We start from the raw sequence: 21852 nt of genomic DNA, 5'->3' as shown, positions 1-21852 counted from the left end.
CATGATCTCAGGCCACCTTCACTGAAGGGACTATAATTTACCAGTAGATAGATAGATAGATAGAGACATTTTCATTAGAAAATACATCATGTTGTGATAAAGCTTGATGTGTCACAATGTTTTTGTGGCCATGCTTTTGATCTAACATGTCCCTACTCGTTGGAGGTAAAGTGTTCTATTGTAATTCTGCATTGAGGAACAAACCCCACTCAGTACCAATCATGTGAGTGTCACATGACACTAAACTGAGTGAAATGGAGACAAGATAAAACAAATGCTCTATTTTATCTGTCTTTGCTTCATCTAGAGATATGATAAAATAAATTTTCTTTTGTCGCCTTTATGTCTCGTCAGTCACTAGCCAAGTACTTTTATATTCAGTTAAACCACATGAATTTCACTTGGCATTGTTCTTTGATTAAATTAGTTATCATGAGCTCAATGGCCCATCAAGCCCATCTGGGTTTTAGATAACAATAACGCAGTATCTGAAAAGCTGGAAGGTGACAGTTGGTTTAAAGTAGCTGAGGACTGTTGCTGCCTCAGGTGCATCCGTTTCAGAAATCCAGTTGAGCAGGTTGCCATTGCCTGACAGTGATCAGCACATGCTTCATTTTATGACTACAGTGCAGTCGCTCACAGACAATGACCTAATTAATGAGTAAGCACAGGACGATAATTGGTGTTCGACATCTGATTGATAAGGACACTTGTCACAGTCCATTTAAGGAAACCAACCCTGGAAAATTACATGTTTTCTAATGTGTGTTGCAACATAAAACTAATCATTATAAACTTAATCTTTGATCCCTTGAGAAGAAAATATAAAAACAAGACGAAGAAAAACTGATTTCTCATTTTGTTCAAATGACTTTCACTTGTTAAGAGGCGTATATCTCATTTTGGAGAAAACTCCTTACATGCAAACAAGATATGTTTGCATACACCTCTTGCCTTATGAAAATTAGAGCATTTAAATACACAAACATCCTGTTTCAACTATCTGCCCCAACCCACGGAGAGATGACTGCTTGAAATGTGATGAAATGCTAAAAGGAAAATATTAGTAAAGGCTGTATTAGTAGAAAATATCATTCAGTTAAAACAATGTGATACCTGATACGTTAATCTCCCCAGTTATGTTTTGTTTATTTTTAACATCTACACTGCGTTGTCTTTTCTAGTAGAACAAAAACAAGGGAGCCAATTGTAATATAACACTTCCCAGATACCCAGATAAGTTTCAAAATAACACTGATGTGTTTTAAGTATGTTGGCCAATAATAAATAGACTGCTTGAGTCTGTCGGTATTTTTCATGTCTGTACATGCCAGTGGAGACTCCCATCTTTCCCTTTGATTGACACACACCATCCAGTGTGTTTAGTGACCACTCATTGTAGTGGCGACCCAACAATGGGCTCCATTTGGCTCCTGGAAGGTGTGAAATGGCACACTTCGCCCTGAACCCCCCTGTCTTTGTTGTTGGGATTGATTTAACAGACAGAGGCAACTCACAGAAGGTGTGAGTCCTACTGGTTATTCACCCCACACACACACACACACACACACACACACACACACACACACAGCCTGTGACACAGCCTCAAACTCCACCCCTTTTACTCAGACACACTCTCACCGGTCTGACTATACAGCCCTCACCCTGCCCACTTCTCTCTCAGTACAAGTCTGACTACAGCAGGGAGCGTACGGCACTCTTGGATTACACTCATCCATCACAGAAGGAGTACAGTTTCTCTTCAGAGCAGCGCAAAGCCCCCCGAACCACAGCAGCATGGGGAGCAGCATGTCATGTGTCCCCCAGCACAATTTCAGATTCTCCAGCAAGAGTTTCATACGCAGAAACAGGTAAGAACAATCAAATGTGCCCAGGTATTCTTACTGTACTTGTGTCAGTGTGTTTGCTCTACACAGAGTACATGTCATGCCCTTGACTGCTGTTTGTTATTTAAGACTCTGCGTTTCAGCTGGAAGGAATTCTTGGTATTTCTCAGGGTTTGAGCAGTGGGGTGAAACAGAGGTTGTGAATTTTGCGAGGTCTGGGTCAGGATCATATAGTAATACAGGTTTGTCCCACAGTCGTGTCTGAGTGGTGCCCGTCTGGCCAACGGTGTCAATGATCCAGTTACCATTTGCCTCCTGTTTGCATCTCCGTGAAGATGATCTGCCAGCTGTCAGTGAATCTGGTTTCCCTCCAAAATCAGGACCTGACCTCATTCATTATCATAATCACATGTGGGCAATTAGAGTTACTTTCTGATATCTGGCTTATGACACCTAATATATAAGCTAATAGCTTGTAGTGATTTGCCTTTAAGACTTTGAACATGAATACAGGAGCCGACTGACATTAATGGGTTAGTTTTTTTATTCTATCTGCTTTTCTGTAACCCTCCAGGTTTAAATGCCTGGGCATGTTAGAATGGGTACAGCCCACTCTGCTCCAGTCTTCTCCCCTTAGCTGTGTGATTATTCAGGGTCTGGTTTTGTCAAACATGCCATGTAGCTCTTGGTTTTTCAAATAAAAACAGCGGTAGGGCAACCCTCCAAAAATCGTTGGGCCTCAAAAAACCAGCGGCTCAAGCTTGAACACTGATACACCTTTCAAGTTGGGTTGATGGTTCAGCATGGACAATTCATGCAGTGTTCTTGTTTCCTGTGTTCCCTACTTACTCTTTGTGCTGGTGAATCAGGCCAGGCTCAGGTATTCCCCACAGAGAAGAGTGAGCAACGGCTGAATGCCACAGCAGTGACTTAGAGAATGTGTGGGGTGTGCAAATCGACTACCTGTCTATTATCCACATTCCTCTTTCTCTTTGCAACGGTGGATTGCATCAGCGTGCATGGTTATTATGTTATTATTTACATGTGTGCATGAAAACACTGGCGTAGTGGAATAGCATCACTCACTCAACACTAATCAATGATTGATGCTGGACATGGACTTCCTGATTAGACAGACCTCGATTCCCACCATGCAAACAAAAGCCTGCGTTGTTGCACTGAAGACACTGGCACACATACGTGCAGATAAGCAGATATACTACAAACTGAGATTGTAAAAGCAGACCCCATGCCTTATCGTTGCAGTGACGGAGCTTTCTCATAAAGATGTGACGCTAATGATAACAAATGAGGGTCATGCAAAACAAAGAGGGACATTGAATGCTGATTTTCCTATACATCCTCGCTATCAGAAACACAAGACCTGATTGTTCTTAACATTTAAATGGCTGGCATTGATAGTAAGGACAAAAGAAGGGGCTCTGGTTAATTTATATGGCATGACACACAAATAATGATTCAAAGCCATTAGTCTGCTGTGAAAATTGAACTCTGTCCGTGATTCAAGATTCAGTGGGTGACTTGATTACTTGATTACTATCGAAAAAAAAAAAGGGGTGGGGGGGTGGATGAGTGACCCCTAATTTGAAATGCAACATAGTAGAGGAAAGACTGTTTTATTTATGTCAAATCTCCAACGGACAACAATGGATGACAGTGAGCTCCCATTAACAGGAAATATTCCTTGCTGACACTGCAGTGAAGAAGTCAATTGCACAGCAAACATAGAATAGGTGGTAAACACTGAAGTGTGTGTGACATGTGGTTTTCCTCGTTCTCTCTCTGGCAGCAGTCGCCTGTTTCGAAAGAAGAATCCCCAAGAGGGACAGGAGAAGTCCAACAGCATCATCAATATCCTGTGCACTGTCACTCCCAGGAAGGTAAGAACCTCCATCAGCTCATAGGCAATAACATAAAACTCAGTCATCCACATACCAAACAAATCTGCTCTCCTGTAACATCAACCTGTATGCGATTAGATTTTTAACAGCTGGTCTAAATGGTTTAACCATGTCATGTCTAAACTTCACTAAACATTATGACTGCTTGCAGGAAATGTCCCATAAAGATCTGCAGACAATAGAGAACATCAAATGGGATCCTCCGTTTCCATATGACCCAGCCAGTGGCTGGAAGAAGAGCAGCATCAATGTGAAGAATTATGGACGGATGATTCACAGCTCCAAAGTTCGTTTCCGCTTCCTCCACTGCCAGGTGAGTGGAACAAACTTTTTAATGACTCTGTGTTGAAACAGCAGGAAATCAGCTATAAAAGAAAACAAAGCTAAAGCTGCACAATCCTTATTATGGTTGAGGCCTTGACTCATCGTGCCAGTCACCATGAGAACCCTCTGAGTGTCAAAAAAAAAATCACTGGAAGAGAGCAACAGGATGTTGCACTGCAGCCACCAAACACACTGAAACTTGCTGCTGGCATTGACGTGGTGGCGGCCTGTGAATAATCCAATCAGTTTTTCATAAAGCACACCGCAGCCTGTGTTCGGACATGCTCACTTCTGCTGCGGTTGTGAAACATCGGCAAGAGAAAACCTCAGGGTAGAGAGAGTTCCTCTGATCCCAGGAACTGATAGAGGATGCACCGGCTCCCCGCTGTGGGAACTGCAATTTGTCAAAGCTGTGACACAAGAGCTCTTGACAGTAGAAAGAAAAGATTGGTTAAGGGATGGCGTCAAGCCGGCAAAAGAACACACTGTATTATAACATTAAGTAACAGTCCAAAGGAAGTAAAGACATGACACCTATGTGTTGACAAGGAGTGCCAGACACAAAGCATGAAAGAGAGGATTGCTGTCAAAAAGAAGTAACTTTTTAATCACATTTTGTGGTCACTGAAGAAATTCCTTTGAGATTCCTCGGCATTCCTAAATCAGAACCTTTCCTGTGGGTGCTCCATGAATCAGTAGATGATACAACAACAAGATGTTCAATATTAAATAAATGATCAGACATAACCCCCAGCAGGGATTTAAAGAATAATTACTCATAAGCTTGTGGTGTCAAGGCTCATTTGGCTGTAATATATGACTCCTTCCTCATCAGACAAATATCAGAAAAGACCCTACAGAACAGTATGGTCCTCCAGACATGTGCCTAGGTGCATGCAATGTTTAATTTCATCAACACTAAACCAGCTGATTTTACCAATTTCATTCAAGTGTGGGAATCTGTGAAGCCTGCTGCTGTTCTGGGGTCTGAGAATTCAAACGTGCCCACACTTTCTGTGGATAGCATAGCATAGCATTTTGATAGCGTAGTAATAAAAAAGATTGTAGTGTCCTTTACACAACATTGATTTTCACAGACACCACTAATTTTATCAATACTGTATCTGCATCTATAACTCTTTCACCCTTTACCTTCACTTAATGTCTCTGCAGGATATACACGACTGCTACCTGGATCTCTTCCAGACACACCTCCATTTTGTCTCCAACAACACAACTGGATTGACATACCAGGTGAGTTTCACTTCAACTCAGGCAATATTATCAAAATCCTTCGTACAAATCCATGGTTCCTCAATATCAGCTAGTAGCTCAGGATTGATTCTTGTAGTTTCAATATTCCTGCAGGGCAGAGTTTTATGTTACGTCATCTTACCTTTTGACATGCGTATCCTGTCAACAGCAGGAGTGTGTTGGTAAACAGAAAGATGATTATGATCGTGATTCTTCACCTGTCTAATAAAGCATGAGCAGCCATTAATCATCATTTTACTGTCTGTTGAGAGCTTAACTCCCATGTCAAAAAGACAGCTAAGCACCTGCATACAGTATTAGTCAGAATATAGATGACGGCAAACATGAGGCAGATGTGAATACGTCATCGACTTATAGGGCTGACCTCAGCGCTGTGGTGATTAATTTCTTTGTTAACATTTTGAGCTTTACACTTTGCTCAAATAGAGCCAGGGCACTGGTGCAGAGAATGTTTATTCGTACAAGTGTGATAGAGCTTTTTGTTGTTTTGTGTGCAGGGAACTCTTCCATTGAAAGAACTCACCATCTGCAACCTGCAACAGAACTGTAACCACAGCCAACCCCAGGAATTCGCTTTTCAAATAAATGGTAAGTTCAGCTTCACTAGAAAGGTGCTGGCACAGAGCCCTGGAATGGTGCAATCATCTATTTTGAGTTTTATTGGTTGTGATGAATTTAGCTAATCAATCATTCAGACTAAACCAGCAGGATGTTTACAAGTCAGTGGTTGACGAGAGAAGAAGACAGGGACAGGGAATTAGAGCTGGAGCAAAAGTCTTTGCCTTTGGCTTATATTTATCTCAATTTAATGCTTACAATGCATCCCTACTTTATACCACTGCTGGTGGTCTGCCATGTTTGTCCCTCTCATCAGTTATGGATCAAAGTAAAAATTCTCTCTCACCAGTAAGAAACCACACGCTATTTTCAAGCTGCAGCATTTCCTATGTTGCCACATTCCAGTGATTCAAAGGTGCCGCGATCCTCTTCACCTCCACTCAACCCCAAGACTAACTAGAGCTGGGCCCCCTTCACCCTTGGTCAGGGGGCCAAACCGGCCTTAAAGACCCTGCTTGTTAGACAACAGGTGCACTTCAGTGAGCCCAGCTGTCGCAGAGAAAAGCCCAGCTACTGCTCTTAGCCTTGTCACTGCAGATAATCTGTGGCACATTCCAAAAACTACACAGGTTAATTTCTAGTAGAAATACCACTCAGCTTTTGAACTCTGGACAAAGACAATCTGAAACTAGATTTATTTTCATTAAATAGAAATAAGCTGCTGTAGTGAAAAGATGGCTTTGGTCCATGTCTGGGAAAGAAGAAAATCAGTGGAGGATTTATGTAATCTCTATGAATTTGAAAAAAAAAAAAATGTTTGTGTTCATACTTCTTTATCATTACTATCTTACTGAAATCTGAGACATCTCTGCTGTCCTAATATTGACATTACTTGGTGCTGCTTTCTCATATTTGCCGTTGCAATTTCCCGGATCAAGCTTGTTATTTTGTGGTATTGCATTTCAGTTGTTTCATTGTTCAGTGGGAACCTATATTTACCTTATGGGAGGCATCAGTGTCAGGAAACATGTAGAGGAAGCATGACGAAATCCTGAGTCAAGTGAGAGATCTGATGGAGTTTTCCTCTGGTAGACCTACGTCTTCCCCTCACTGAGCAGAAAATATGAATCACCCTCAGCGTAAAGTTGTGTTGGTGAGAGTGACGAAGCAAACACAGCACGAGAGGGCCTGTGAAAATTCCCGGAAGCCCTCACATGGTTTGAATTAATGTGGCTGTGAAAGTTTGAAAATGATAGTTAATTACTTTAAGCAATAATTATTGACCTCTGTAAACTAGCTCTAAGTTTGGCAAGGAGAAAACCTCACTTTTCCCGTCACTTGTTTACTTGAAATGTTGAAAAGGAGAACTTTTCAAGGGAGTGCTATGGTCAAGGTCTACAATTAAGAGAGCTGGGATAAAGAGAAAGTCGACAAATCAGTCCAGAGTGGTTGATTATTAAGGAGCAGTCAGCAGACTATGGTTCCCGACAATTACAGTACAAAGCCATGGGGCTAGAATGAAATGAGCTATCTCTGCTGGTTATCTCTGGTATGTGTGGGACTAAGAGATAGAGGGAGAGTCCAGCTCTTTTCATCCCAGGTCCTGTTCATTCCTCCTTGGTAAGCAATTTGTGGCAGGGAGAGTCTGCTTCAGTTTTGAAATACCAGACAAAGCAGGTCAAGGGGGATCTTCCGCAAGAGGTCTTCCATGTGGTTTACCATTTTGGACACGTGTTCGCTTTTATTGAAGTTATTGCATACCATGTTTGAAACAGCATGGGAAGCAGATTGTGAGCACCATTAATGATTCACCACCATGGCAGAAAGCTTTTTGCGAAAAAGAGGCTCAGAAGGAGTAGCATGGGTGACACTTTCTCTTTTTGACCTTGTGACTTTTGCACCCTGCAGGTGTCAGCCTTAACCCCATCATCGTCTACTGTGCTAACCAAAAAGAAATGGACCTATGGTTTGGCCTGCTTAAAGAAACTATTGAGGAAAATGGAGGCACTGCAGTTGCACCCGAAAATTTCACCAGAGTGAAAGTAAGTTCAACATCACATTTTTGATGTCACCTGTCTCCACATAGTCTATGTTACATTATGTCAGGCTGCATGAAAACACGTTTTTGTGCTACAACAAAGGTTATCATCCTTTTTTTTTTCCAAATTCAAACAAGCACTTGAGTGTGGTCATCATTTAATCCACCTGGTGGATTAGTCAGGAAAATACTTTCTGCCACCACTTCTGATAAAACAGGGTGTGTGTGTGTGTGAGCGTTTAGGTTTGATGAGTCAAGTAGGCCACTGCTGGCTCTCCCTGAGGCCTGGATACTAGGGAGCGGCCTTGACCGCATCATAGCCTACATCAAACTAACCTTCACATCTGCAAAGGTTTAAGGTGCTGACTCCACACCCACAGGTGGGGAAATGGCTGATGAAGCACATGGACCTAGATGTGTCATGACAGAAGAAAATAACTGTACTGATGCTGCTTTTATAAGTGTAGTTTAGGGGCAACATTACAAGGAACAACAAACAAGAGTGACTTTCCAAGAAACAATATACAAATCACCATGTTTAAATTTGCTTAAGCTCTGTTCATACTGACTCAGTTGATGATTTTCCCAAATACCTACTGTAGGTAAACCAGGAAGAGACTCCTGAGGGCAAAGAGGAGCTGAGGAACTCCATCAACAGAGAGCCCATCTACGAGTGGGAGGGCTCTCAGCGGGACAGCCTGGGCGCCATCACCTACGTCACTAAAGTCAGACTGCAACACCTGCCCTGCCAGGTACGACACATAAATCACATCACTGCTGCTTATCAAGGGTGAATCACCCCTGATTCTGTGTGACCGGTCGCACGGAAGTAAAACACTGCCCTAGCCTTTTTATGGAAATATACAGTACAGCAGACTGTAACTCATGATACATACAATGCATGTTTTCAAACTCTGGGAATTTTTCACATGATGAACAAAAGCAGGATAGCATCAGCTTTAAATCCAGGTGACTCACATAGTTTTCAAATTGTGCAACACACACATTACCTCAACACAACTTAGGCAGTGAGTGAAAAGGGTGGAGTTTGGCTAATAGCACCTCTTCTTCAGATAACTTTATTTTCCTGTTGAGGTGCAACAGTGTCAGACACCTGCAATCAACTGATGAAAAATATATGACTCCTTGCTAACCAAATCAGACATAAGCACAAGTAAATAATGCTGACACATCATTGCATAGCAGCCAACAAAAACAGTAGTCAAGACACGGCTTGCATGGATATCAGCATTTAATTCTCTGTGGGAAATAGCGGCAGCCCTATTTGAAGTGTGTGAGATTTAAGGCCTGGGTGTGTGAGAGGCATTTGCCCGGCTCACGCAGTGACTCGACTCACCTCACAGCTGGAATGTCAGCTGTCTGTTCAGACACACCCTCTCCGAGAGGGAGAGGAAACATAAACTCTCAGTCCACTGCACCTTTAAATGCCCCATTAACTGGTTGGACTGAAGATCTCACTGGGATTTAAACTGTGCTTTTCAGCAGATTATTAAAGGATAACACTGGTGCTTTTTCATGTTTGCACCAAGTCTCACAGTTGCCTCTGCTGCTTTGTGTGACTCATAGTCGTATCCTCACACGGTCAGGCTAACTGAAGTCATCCGGGCTTGTTTTCCTACCTTCATAAGAAAGTATTGGTGCAATTCTTTCTTGTTTAACGAAACTTGAAAACTTTCCAGAGAAATGACAGTTCAAATGAAACTTAAATTAGATTTCCTGGAAGCTTCTTTCTTGCATTTAAAAGGGGAGTAAAAGAGTTTCGAGGGTCTGAGAATAGAGGGTGTCCGTACAAATTGTAAAACCCCATGAGGAAAATTGTCATTTGGGGTTATAGAAATAGAATTTGACTTGACTTGCCTTGCACACAAAGGGAGACATTGACTTTATCACAAATAAATAATCCCCTATGGTGCCTTAGAAATGTTGAGATGTATCATTGTTTTCCCCTTTGGGTGACTTTTGACACGATAAAGTTCAATTTAACAATGTTGTGTAGAGGAAATAAAACATAGACAGTAGTTAACTAGTACAACCTATAAATGACACTATAATTCTGCCAATACATAAGAACAATTAAACACTGCAAACGCTGTCCCATTACTGCAACTACACACACACACACACACACACACACACACACACACACACAAAGCTCACTTGTTATAATCTTGTGTCCACAGGAACAGAGTGACAGACTACTGGTAATGTACCCAGCAACGCTGATCATCCTATCAGAGGAGAATGATGGGCTCTTCTATAAGGTACCATTGACCTTTTACTCTTACACGTAATCATATCCTGAGCTGTGTGCATACAGTATATACAGTGTTTGCATTTGAGAGTTGTCTTTAAGAGGCATTATGATTACAGGGGAAACTTCCACTCAACATGATCACTGTGACCACACCCTGCCAAGATGTCAAGCCAAACACCTTTATGATTGAAGGTAAATACACTGAATCAGTGAGCTGCAGCCTCATGAGCACACTGGCATTTAAAAAGAAATGTTAATGGGATTTTAATAAGTGTACATTCTTACGCATGTTTTACGCTAAGTGGCCTTTTCCATGAATCCGCTAGCGTCACAGAGTGTAACCCTCCATGAATGAGCTGGTTTTATCCCCAGTGAATGACAATCTGACTATAGCACATTCCAGTGAGCGAATGAACCGAATGTCAAGCTTTGTCCCCCCCCCCCTCTCTTCCCAGGGAAGCTGATCAACCCCATAGTTGTGTCGTGTCTGGATAGGAGCGAATTCTGTGACTGGATCCAACATTTCAAAGCTGCTGATGTGCCCGTTCTCAGCCCCCCGCCCCCGGTGTATGACATCATCTATACCCCAACACACAGAGAGGTGAGGTCCGCCCTCCTTCCTTTCACAGGCCAATTACAAATACAGCTGCTGATGAGGTATCCCCACCTGGTCTGTGAGTCTGTGGGTGGGGTTTTTTTTTTTACGTATGAGGAAAAATGATAAAGGAAACAGACAACACGGCCCTGCCTCTTTTGTAAATTAACATTCACCATGACTATGATTTACATCTACCACTGTTACCAAGTCAACAGTCCAATAGAAGTTTTAAAAAGATTATATATTTTTGTCCATTAATCTCTAGGCTCCACAGTTTGACAGGTGGAGTGGAAACAGCCAAGGACGAAGTGAGTCTCTTAAGTTCAGGCAGTCACCGAGTGGACGTGGGTCCCACAACCTTCAGCTACCCATTCACGAGGACAACCCTGTCTCCCCAGGATACTCTGAGCCCCTCTGTGTAAGTCAGCTGAGAGCTACTTCTCAAGTTCAAGTATTCTTAAACTAATAAACTGAAGCAAACACACCAACACTACGATATTTGCACAGATATGAATACGGTAGGAGGTAGTTGTCCAGCGCTAAAAAAACCCTTGTGTTTGTTTTGGCAGAGCTGAGCAGCAACACCTCTCTTTTAAAAAGTTAATTATTAAGCAAGGAGACCAAACCGCTCCTGTTACAAAGGCTCAGGTGATGATCCACAGGCAAATCAAGTCAATCTAAATCAATCTACCCATGAAAACTACTTTCAAATGTATGGAAATAAGAGGCTCTAACATGATGATTCAGCAGTGAAAAAGTTTGCTTGTTAACATCAGTCTCTTTTAGATGTACTGAAGCATTCTGCATTATCAAGACCTTTGACCAAACTCCCCCAGGAGAGCGGCTATGTAGGCCAACTGCCCATCTAATTATCTTAAAGTGGAGAGGGCTCAGTGCCCAGAAGACATGTTGTTGTTCAGCTTTGGACCTGAACCACCACCCACCCTCCCAATTAAACTGATGGAGGCCATTTTCTCTCACACTCAGATAATTACTGAATGTGACAGAAAACACACAAGAATGATGCAGAAAACAACCGTTAACAGTCTTTGTTTAACTGGGGCTCAGTGTTTAAATCCCAAACGTCACCTTGTGTTGTAAAACTTCAACTCTTGGCTGACTTTTGTCCTGTTGCTTTGGTTGTCTCTACAGTACAGCTCCAGTCGTCCCTCCTCAACTGAGACTGCCCGCCTGGGCAGCAGGACCAACAGCGTGTCTTCCCACACCAGGCCAGAGCGCGACCTACGACCTTTGTCACTGCGCTACTCCTCCCCTCAGCGCAGCTCCTACCTCCAGCCTGCTGAGAGCTCAGCGCTGTCTCAGATCTACAGCACACCCTACTCTGCCATGCATCGCGCCAGCCCACAGCGGCTGGAGAAAGCCCCGCTTGTCAAGGTAATTCAGTCTGCCATCTGACTTCATAACTGAGTATTCCCCTCGAGGTGGTTGACTTATTTTACACGTCATGTGAGCAGTAACTAAAATAGACACACCAAGCAGTTGGCTGAGACGAGTAATGATATATACGGTGTTAACAAATGGAGTAATAGCGGCAATTGTGCAGACCTGAGGTTGAAAGATCGATCTTCTTGATGGTGCAAGGAATGACAGCTTCATAATGGTTCATAAACAAAAGATAAGCCACCAATCAGAAAACATTTCCTATACTTACGGGGTATCCCTACATTGCTGTAACAGTTACGAGTGCTGTTTTCTACACAACACTGACAGCTGAAAGCAGATTTGTGAGACAACAGATTGTTGTCACACCAGTCCTGCTGCAGATCATGACTGGCATTAGTCCAAAACCTGTACTTGGTAATCTGATCCTTAACTGTGGCTTATGAGATTGCCTTCTGCAAACCCAAAGAGCGTGAGAGAGAAAACGTGCATGGCAAATTGGCTATTGATTTCCCTCACCATGTTTTAAACTAACTCCTGCATCTGTGTGATTCTTTTGTGGTCAGTCTAACAGCTGGAGCACCCCTCAGACATCCCTGAACTACTCCCTGAACGCCCCGCAGCGCCACTCGGACATGTGTGCTCCCAGACAACCCTTGTCGCCCCTGTACGATGAGCCTTGCAGCCCCGAAATCTACTCCCTGGATGAAGCCAGGATGGTGGTAAGTGGGTCAACGATACTGGATCTAGAAGGTTCAGTTTACACCTGCACAGCCTGTCTGATATCAAGCAGTGCACGCACACATACACAATAAAAAAGAATATGAAAGATCAGGAGACTTGGCTGCCTGCATAAATCTAATAGATTGCTGAAAGTGTTTCCTTTGCTTTTTAACAGTCACATGCATGGAAGATTTAACATTACAAATCTAAATTTGTAAGTGACTTGTTCGTCTGTTCCTGGTTAAATAATTTCCATGATCAAATGAGCTCAGTTACTGATAGTTACTTGACCACCAGATAAAATTACCCTTGATGTTAATCATCTCAGACTCCTGTTTTACATGCTTACGGCTACCATACCCTGACATGTCTCCCTCTGTCCTCTAGCAGCAGAGCTGGCAAGAGCCAACTGAGCAGCACCACCAGCACCAGGGCCCCCAGCTCCTACCCGCCCCCTTCCAGCTCCGCACCCCTCCCCTGGGCAGGCGCTGCAGGAGAAGCCTGGTCCTGACAAACTCTCAAGGACAGGCTCTGGGCCTGGAAATGGAGACTCCTCATAGCGAAGCAGAGCAGAGAGCGGAGGCCGTGTCGAGGCTAAAGCTGCTGCCTGTGCCAAACCAACTGCAAGAGCAGGTGAGAAACACAGATGTACTTGTCTCCCAGGACACTCTGGTTTCTGGAATGCTGTGGTACAAAGTGCAACACTGCTGCGCTGTTTGGCAGCAGAGCGTGTGTATATAATCGTCCTGCAGGTGATATTTAAACAGGTGCCACAGATGAAACAGATATTTTAGAGAACATGAGAATGTTTGTTATAGCTGATCACAGGAAGTAACTTTCTTTTGTTTTCACATCTGGTTATAGATTCTCCTCCCGTCAAGCTCTATAAGGAACAACTCTCAGATGCCTTATGCTTACTCACCAGGTAAGAACTGGCGGCATGCAGTCATAAACCAGATGAAACCTTTATCTGTTTATATATAGAGCACCCGTGTGTGGACTTAGAATGATGTTCAGCAGTTTATAATAAATGATTATGTTTCCATTTTGCCAAGCAAAACAGATTTGACTATATCAAATGTGTATATTTCTATTGGGAAACAGTTGGCAGTCTTTCAAATTCCAGCTATAAGACTGTGGCATCATATTTCCTCACAAGTGTGCCTGATGAAAGTCAACACTGTCAGCCGCCTTCCCAAATACCACTAAGGACATGGGACATTGCTCACACACCATTACACCTTAAATTAAACACTCCATGCACTTTGAATTGATTGAACTCTTGGGTCTGTCAGCAGGTAGTCAGAAGGTCAAAGGCTACAGAAGTGCAGGAAATGCATAAATGTGCCAACGAAACAGAGCTTAGTGCAGTTCTAAATGCCATTTGTGCAGATGTCCCATGTGGGGAAAGCCCAGTGTAAGAGAACACTGTTTCACAGATAGGATTTACTCCTGCACTGTGATTGACAGCACACAACTGGGCCTGGTTACAACACTTATCTACAGGCTCTTTTATCACAAATCAAAACCCAACGATAATTTACCTGGTAAAAGAATTTCACTTTCTTTCACAGATTAAATCTAGCATGCGCGATGACCAAACCTCACAAATTTCAACAGGTTGCATGTTTCTATTAAAAAGTGAACATGAATAACACATGAAGGTGGTGCAGTTGTGGCATGTTACACAACCGGTTATACAGTAAGATTATATGTTGGTACAAGGCCAACTGTACCATAAGACCGCTGGGGCTGTGTCCAAGTTTATTCAGTCAGGGCGACGTTTGCCTTTCATTGTTTGAAACTAAAAGCCTGGGAATCTTCTCCCGCTCCTATAGATCATCACTCGTACCTTGAACCCAAAGAACCAGATGACCAGGAAATGGACTATGACAACATTTGGGAGTACGACTGTGATACTGGAATGATTCAGCCAACGTCTGGAATTTCGACACACTGGACAGGATTAGACTATGGGGCCAGAGGCCTTGGTGCTATGGCAACGCAGCAGAGATGGTCATAAAACAAAACAAGAGGCCGGCACTTGTCTGGACGTGTGCAAACAACAGATCTCTATCAGAGGGATAATAAAAACCAACTAGCACAGCCTGTGTTGCTCCTGCTGCATACAGTATGAACCAACAAATCCCATGAACTGCACATGTTGGGTAGTCGAGCAGAGGAATGATGAATGCAGGTATGAAGACGAACCGGCTAAAAACAAAACATTACGAAAGGGATAACAAGCGTCAACTGTCTGTTTGACATGTAGCATTCAAGAGAGCCGACATCAGAGTGTAAATACTATATATATATCTTTAATGTAACGTTTTTTTTAATGTTTCATAAAATTGCACTAAAGGTGTCACATGTAGTGCAAGAACCTCCAGTTTTTTTTTAATATTTAAAGTATTTTCTAACATGTTGTCCAGTTTACTTATTATATATTTTTGTTTTGTTTCTGATTAAAGCTATAAAAAGCATTCCATCAGGGCTTGTTATAGTTAAGGATGTGTATTTTTGTAAATGTTGTAGATTTATTATTTTATTATGGTACTTTATCAAGTCAAATAGATGTGGCTTCAACTGACTGCCTTAAAGGTGTTAATATTACTATCATGACTACAGAGTACTGATATCTGTGTGACTTCCTTTTTTTCATTATTGTTTGAGGTGTTTATTTATATTTGAAATAAAAACTGGAAAAATGAACAACTTTATTTCTGGTACATTCTAATGGTATTCTTTAAGTGGCTATAATGCATTCACACACACAAATATATGTATATGTGAAAGGAGTCGCTTGTACTGATGAGCCCACAGATAATTATTATCTGACTCTTTAGCTCCCTTCTGCTATAGAGAGCTTCATAGCAAGTAATAATAATAATAATAATGTGTACTTTAAGACTGACGTAAAGTTTAAAACAATTAACATGCTTTAGATAATATGAACTGTAACACAACCAACAACTAGCGTTAAAAATCAGATACATGAAGGGTTGAAAATGGAACAGCATTTTGACTGACTATTAAAAGCAGGAAAACCGTTAGCTAGCCAGAATGCCAGATGGAAATAAAACAAGCATAGATTAGGCCAATGTAGACACCTACTGAGTGGGTTTAATCTATACAAATGATCCATAACAGTAAAGACCTCTGCATGCCGCTCAGCTACAGGGGTTACGCCCCCATCACAGCCACCACCGCCGCATTGCTTTACATTTGAATCAATGTGAGCATTTCCATTTTAAGAATTAATAGTAATAACTAGTTTTAATATAATTATATTTAAGGTATTTTTTTCCCCCTTTTGTGGCGCCCCCTGGAGGCCACGGCGCTCTTAGCATTTGCCTATTGGAAGAGCCGGCCCTGCTTATAACACTGCTTTCAGCAGCAGTAGGCACTTATTTTGAGCGAAAAAGCTCTAAAACCCCACTTTACACTACCAGCTTAGCACCAAACAGCTGACAAAAGTTAAAGACTGGCTGGTGAACATAGTGAAGTATTTAGCAGCTGTAGTAGTTACCAAAAGAACGTTTAGGTTTTTGGTATAAAATTAAGTATACTACAAAAAGTATATTGATATATGTTTTGAATCAAAGTCCTAAGAGTTATAACTCAAGATTTTATTTGGACATGGAAAACCAACGACACAAACAGCAAACATTTTGTCCCTCACAAATGATGCACCCCCATCAGGGCCTTATTAAATCTGTATGTCTTTTTGCTCAAAACTGTTACTGTAGAGCTCCCATGTGTGAATCAGTGGCATTTTGAAGTGCACTATTTTCCCACACTGTTGATGTAACGGCCCTATGGGCTGTACTCAACAGCAGCACAACTTATAATTTTTATAGCTCAATTTTGCCATCTGGTGGAGAAAAATATGTACGATTCTTAAAAAAGAAGAAGATAGTTAATAATGATAAACAAGCATATTGTTATCATTTGATATATTAATTAATCCCTTTGTCTACTTTTGGCCTACACTAAAATGCAGGTATTGTAAATAACTTTAAACCTGCAGCTCACCCAGCTGTGATACTCCAGCTTCTTGCATGAGCTTATGTTGCCCTCTAGTGTTTAAAATGTTTTTTAAGTGCTTTTGGGTGGGTGCTTTTGAAACAACAGGAGACACAGCACACATTACAGAGATGTTGTTTATTATGGTTAAACTGAAAGATATCAACAGCTCACAGAGCAACCCATATACCACAACACTGTACAGTCATCTTTAAATGACCCATCATGAAATTAAAATGCCCTTCATACATATAAAACTGATACTGGCACAGAATATAATCCCCCAAATGACATTTCTGTAAGGATGTTTAGTTAGATAGCTAATTTGGAAAACATTACAATAGATGACGCATTGCATAATTCCCTTTCATAAAATATGTTCAGTTATTGGACATATTTAACAGTCGTTTTAAATAAAAGCATCTGCTAAATAAATGTAACAGAAACAAACAGCACCACCCTAAACTCTTTCACTGCCTCAGTTTAATCCATTTATCACATGTGCATCTAGGATATCAACTCTGTCCGGCTCTGAGTAAACCTGCCTCTAGTCTTCCTTCCTCACATACTGAAACCTCATTTACAAATGTCTAAAGGCCCCTTTCTGATGAATATATACACTACTCACAAAAAGTTAGGGATATTCGGCTTTCAGGTGAAATTTCAGGATGAACCTAAAATGCATTCTAACCTTTCCAGGTGAACTTAATGTGACCTTCTCTAAACCTTTGAATGCACATGTCCAACTGTTCAGTGTTTCAGTACTTTTTGCACAAGTTGCTGTTCTCTAACAAGAAGCTTAACAGCAACATTCACAACAGGTTTGATCCATGAATCGACCAATACATTTCCTGCTTCAGTTAGAATTGGTATTTAAACAGTCCTCCTCATCGTGTTGTTCACATTCTGACATCATGAGACCAAGACGACACCTAACAATTGATCAGCAGCACCTCGCCATTGTGAGGCTTCAAACAGGAAGTCCTCAGACGGAGGTGTCCACTGAGCTTAGAGGGTCACAGAGTGTCATCAGGAGGTTGTAACAGTGATACAGAGACTGGAAGAGTCACAGAAAGGAGAGGAGTGGACGTCCTTTGGCCACATCCCAATTTATTGAGACACTGAACATTTTTTGTTGTGGTATACCCACCACTGTTGTTAGATTTTCTTTCAATAAATTGTTTGAGATGAAGAAATCCCCATTGCATGCTTCTACTTAAATGCCCTACTTTCATGATATAATATCACTGTAGTATTCACTTTTTACATTTTCCATAAATTTCACCTGAAAGTCGAATATCCCTAACTTTTTGTGAGTAGTGTATGTCTCGTCTTGACTTTGGTGGTTTCATATTTTATATGAATGTTTCCAGACATTGAAGGGCCAAAATGTCAGTCAAATTAAAGACAACAAAGACCAACAACTGATCTTATGATAAATTAAGTAATTATAGTGCAAATACGTAATGCAAACATGTTGCAGCACATGAAAAATTACTCGATGGTGGCTCATATCAGGAGTTCATGGAAAAATTAATAAGTGTGACGTATTTAGAGGCAAAGACGTCAGGACTCAGGCGGGGCGGTGTAAAGTAATTTCTTCTCATCGGCATTGGCCTCCACCTTGACATATTTACGCAGGTATCGGATGGCTGACAGTGCACTTACATTCGCCAGCAGAACTGTGAAAATACAAATGAAAAGTGAGTCATGTTACTCATGAGACTTTGCAACCCAACATTAAATCTATCTACTCATATAAAAGGTTTTATTTTATATCAAAAGGAAAATAATGCTACAAATTAACACATACCAGCCTTCCAGGCATCCCCAACTTGTGGGTTTGCAGTCTTCAGCACCCACGAAGCAAATGCTATACAAAGCAGACACATGTCGGACTGTCTAAGAGGCACAAGGGAGGCATCCAACCCTTCAGAGAAATTGACAGTATTAGAGAAAATGCCTTGGATGATTAGGTGTGTCTCACAAAATGACAATCAATATCCACAGAGGAAGAGTCCAGCGAGAGGTCAAGGGTATTATAATTGGCACTAACACGCCAGCAGCTGAGCATAAGCCCCCAAAAATATGTTGAGACTTCCTGTTGTGTCACACTGTGGCCTCATCATATCCCAGCACCTACACAGATTACCTTCATACAAACACACAAGGCAAATATGTGAAATTATGACTATTGGCCTTCCAATAGAGTCATAAAATCAGAAAATCCTCACAGGCAACTGCTAAGCTTTAGGTGCAATATTAGTAGCTTGTAAGTTATTATCTTAACCACTGGAGGCTTAAGAAGAGGGATTCACATATACATAAAGACTCCTGAAGTTGAGGTATTTTCATTTCCCTTCACAGCCTAACATCAATTAGAGCGCTCTGCTAGCATTTTACAGAGGACACTCATTGAGTGAAGTCAAGTTATCACGTACAACCATTCATCTTGGCTTAACCACTACATGGCTGCAGTCCAGTGTCCTCTGGCAGCACAGTTAACAGAGTCCACTACAACATAATAATCCAAAATGACTGTGACAGCATGTATTAAAACCTAATTCTTATCTATAATGATGTGATATTGTGTTATTTGTGTGAAACTGGACTTACTTGGATTTGAAACAGCCATCTGTAAGTCCTCGTATCTGAAAGGTTGCTGCACTAGTTGTCTGGAGATCCTGTCCTCCAAGTTGAAGAGAAATGGATCAGAAAACACCACGTCTTGATTTCCCAGAGCATTTATAGAAGGAATGGTCCTTCGAAGGGATCTACGACTTTGGCTCACAGGTACACAAGACGGAGGGTTTGACAGAGTCTGCTTCTGGGCTTTGGATCCCGTGAAATTAATATTCCTGAAGGAGAATGTGTTTCTCCAAAAGAAATTCTGTCTGAGGTCGCTATCTGTGAAGAAATTCTCATATATGTCTGTGAAAATCTGAGATGTGCTTGACGAGCGGTTGAACCTGGTCACCACCCTCACAGGACCGCAGTTATCTTCATCATCAGATTCGTCGTCAGACGAAGAGGATGGAAAGAAGTAATCATAAGCCTCAGGGAACTGCAGGTTTCTATTAGCTGAGCGAGAGTAGGAAAAGATAGGAACCAGCATGTCTTTGTCTTGATCTTCTTCTGTGATGAGAGGGTAGAAGAAGCTTTCTGTATCAAACTCGGAGAAGAAATGATCATAAGTTTCAGGAACAGAATTTCCATCAGTGTCGTAGCTGGTTATGTTATCTGTGGCCGGTTGGCTAGAAATCGATTGCTTTCCGCCAAAGAAGTACTGAAATATATCTGCGAGAGAGATTCTGTAGCTGTCCGTCGTTGATGAAGCTAAACAGCTCATGTCTTTGGCCTGTTTGGGCACGTGTCCATCAGGGAGATGCTCTCCTTTTTCTATTTCTGCTTTGTCCAAGGTTTGTAAAGCTTGGCCTTTCCATGTGTAGCTAAAAGACTCAGATTCCAGAGCATGAAGATTGCGCACACTTACATTTTTAGAAATCTTCCTGAGGCACGTTTGGGGTCTTCCTGGAAGGACAGGTTGAGCAATTTTGCTAAAAGATGTCAACTTCATATTCTCAGGGTAAATATGAGCACCTAGCCTCATGGGGACAGCTTCACTCTCCCACATAACGCCTCTTGACGTGGAAGAATCAACAGCCGTGACACATCCTGAACTTGATTCTTCAGAGTTGGAACTGCTGGACATGTCCTCGTTGGTTTGTTCAGGCTTGGCGTCCAGTTGAATAGAAAAGCTTGAATCGTTCATACTAAACATATCCATCTCCTCACATTCTGGTAAAGATGGAAGGGAGCTGGTTGGAGCAGCTCTGTCGATCATTCGTAAACCCAGAATATCGTTTATTGTCAGCTTCTCCATCTCACTCCAAAAAGAAGACATGGTGAACACTGAAGGTTTTGAATCTGGAGCCTTTTCAAGTTCATACTCTGTTTTAGATGCTGTAATGGCATCTTCTGCTTTGACCACTACATGACATTTGGAATCTGTTGTGTAATGTAATCCAAATTGGCTTTTGGGTCCAGACATGCCATCTCGTTCTACACGTGTTGCCAGTGTTAGCGAAGTTTTCTCTCCTTGACCTCCAGCATCATTTTGACTGACAGATAAAGGAGAACTTCCTGACATGTCAGTGATATTTTCATTTGAGAGTGATGTGACAGATTCTGTGTCCAGAGTACAGCAGGATGATACTGATGTAATATCTGAAAGACTCATTAGTTCAGACATGGACGGTTTAGTTCCTCTCCTATTTGTGCCTGTTTGATTCATCTCACTGGACAAACATGGATTCCCACTACAAAAAGCCATCATGTGTGATGGTGTTAATTCAGCTCTCTCAGCTGCTGTGTTTTCCTCTGGTAAACCATTGAATTTGGATAATGTGGGAATCAGACGATGTTCTGTTTGCTGTGCTGTAATATTTTTATCTAAACTGGAGGAAGTAGACGGACAGGCTTTATCGGGGAGTGAATTGCTGGTATCTAATGTTAATTTAGCAGAATCCACTTGATGGCAAATCTCCTCTAAAAATAAAGAGGCTCTATTGCTATCTGTTTTTAATTGCTTGGGTTTTGTGTTGTGAGCGTCGGAACTGCTTGTACCAGTTGCGGACAGAGGAAAGGGAGTCTTTTCCAGTGTACAGTTATTTTGGTCTGTGTAGTGACAGTCGATTTCCAGCTGTTGTTGGGGCTCAGCCTCTCTTTGACACACTGTGTAGTTGTCTCTGCCAGTATTTCCAGCCTGTGCAGCCAGGACTGACTTAGCAGCGGGTAGTTTGCCATTTTGGCTGACTTCCACGGCGGGATCACTTGACACCGCGCTTGGTAAAATACTTTGAGTT

General features: G+C 41.8%; 1 protein-coding gene and 1 long non-coding RNA gene across 3 annotated transcripts; one reads left to right on the top strand and one right to left on the bottom strand.

Moving 5' to 3' along the window:
• The first annotated feature begins 1702 nt into the window (after positions 1–1702).
• plekhn1 (pleckstrin homology domain containing, family N member 1) lies at positions 1703–15655 on the top strand. Of its 2 annotated transcripts, none has more exons than XM_070839502.1 (16): positions 1703–1871; positions 3658–3748; positions 3921–4082; positions 5267–5347; positions 5866–5956; positions 7835–7968; positions 8567–8716; positions 10166–10246; positions 10356–10431; positions 10695–10840; positions 11103–11255; positions 11990–12232; positions 12805–12960; positions 13352–13594; positions 13826–13886; positions 14800–15655. In XM_070839502.1, the coding sequence occupies exons 1-16, from the start codon at positions 1798–1800 to the stop codon at positions 14982–14984; spliced, it is 2127 nt and encodes a 708-aa protein (XP_070695603.1). In that variant the 5' UTR covers positions 1703–1797; the 3' UTR covers positions 14985–15655. The 2 variants fall into 2 exon arrangements, with proteins under 2 accessions (XP_070695603.1, XP_070695602.1); XM_070839501.1 differs by having other exon boundaries at positions 13349–13594.
• Positions 15656–18339: 2684 nt separating this feature from the next.
• Positions 18340–21155, bottom strand: LOC139210022 (uncharacterized). The gene is made up of 3 exons (XR_011585231.1): positions 19604–21155; positions 18801–18917; positions 18340–18669 (listed from the first exon to the last, which is right to left on the bottom strand). It is a non-coding gene; the product is annotated as an uncharacterized lncRNA (long non-coding RNA).
• Positions 21156–21852: the final 697 nt, after the last annotated feature.

Source organism: Pempheris klunzingeri, chromosome 11 (assembly GCF_042242105.1).
Source record: "Pempheris klunzingeri isolate RE-2024b chromosome 11, fPemKlu1.hap1, whole genome shotgun sequence".
Taxonomy (NCBI): domain Eukaryota; kingdom Metazoa; phylum Chordata; class Actinopteri; order Acropomatiformes; family Pempheridae; genus Pempheris; species Pempheris klunzingeri.
The sequence above is the reverse complement of the archived record's forward strand: the minus strand, read 5'-3'. Positions and strand labels throughout refer to the sequence as shown.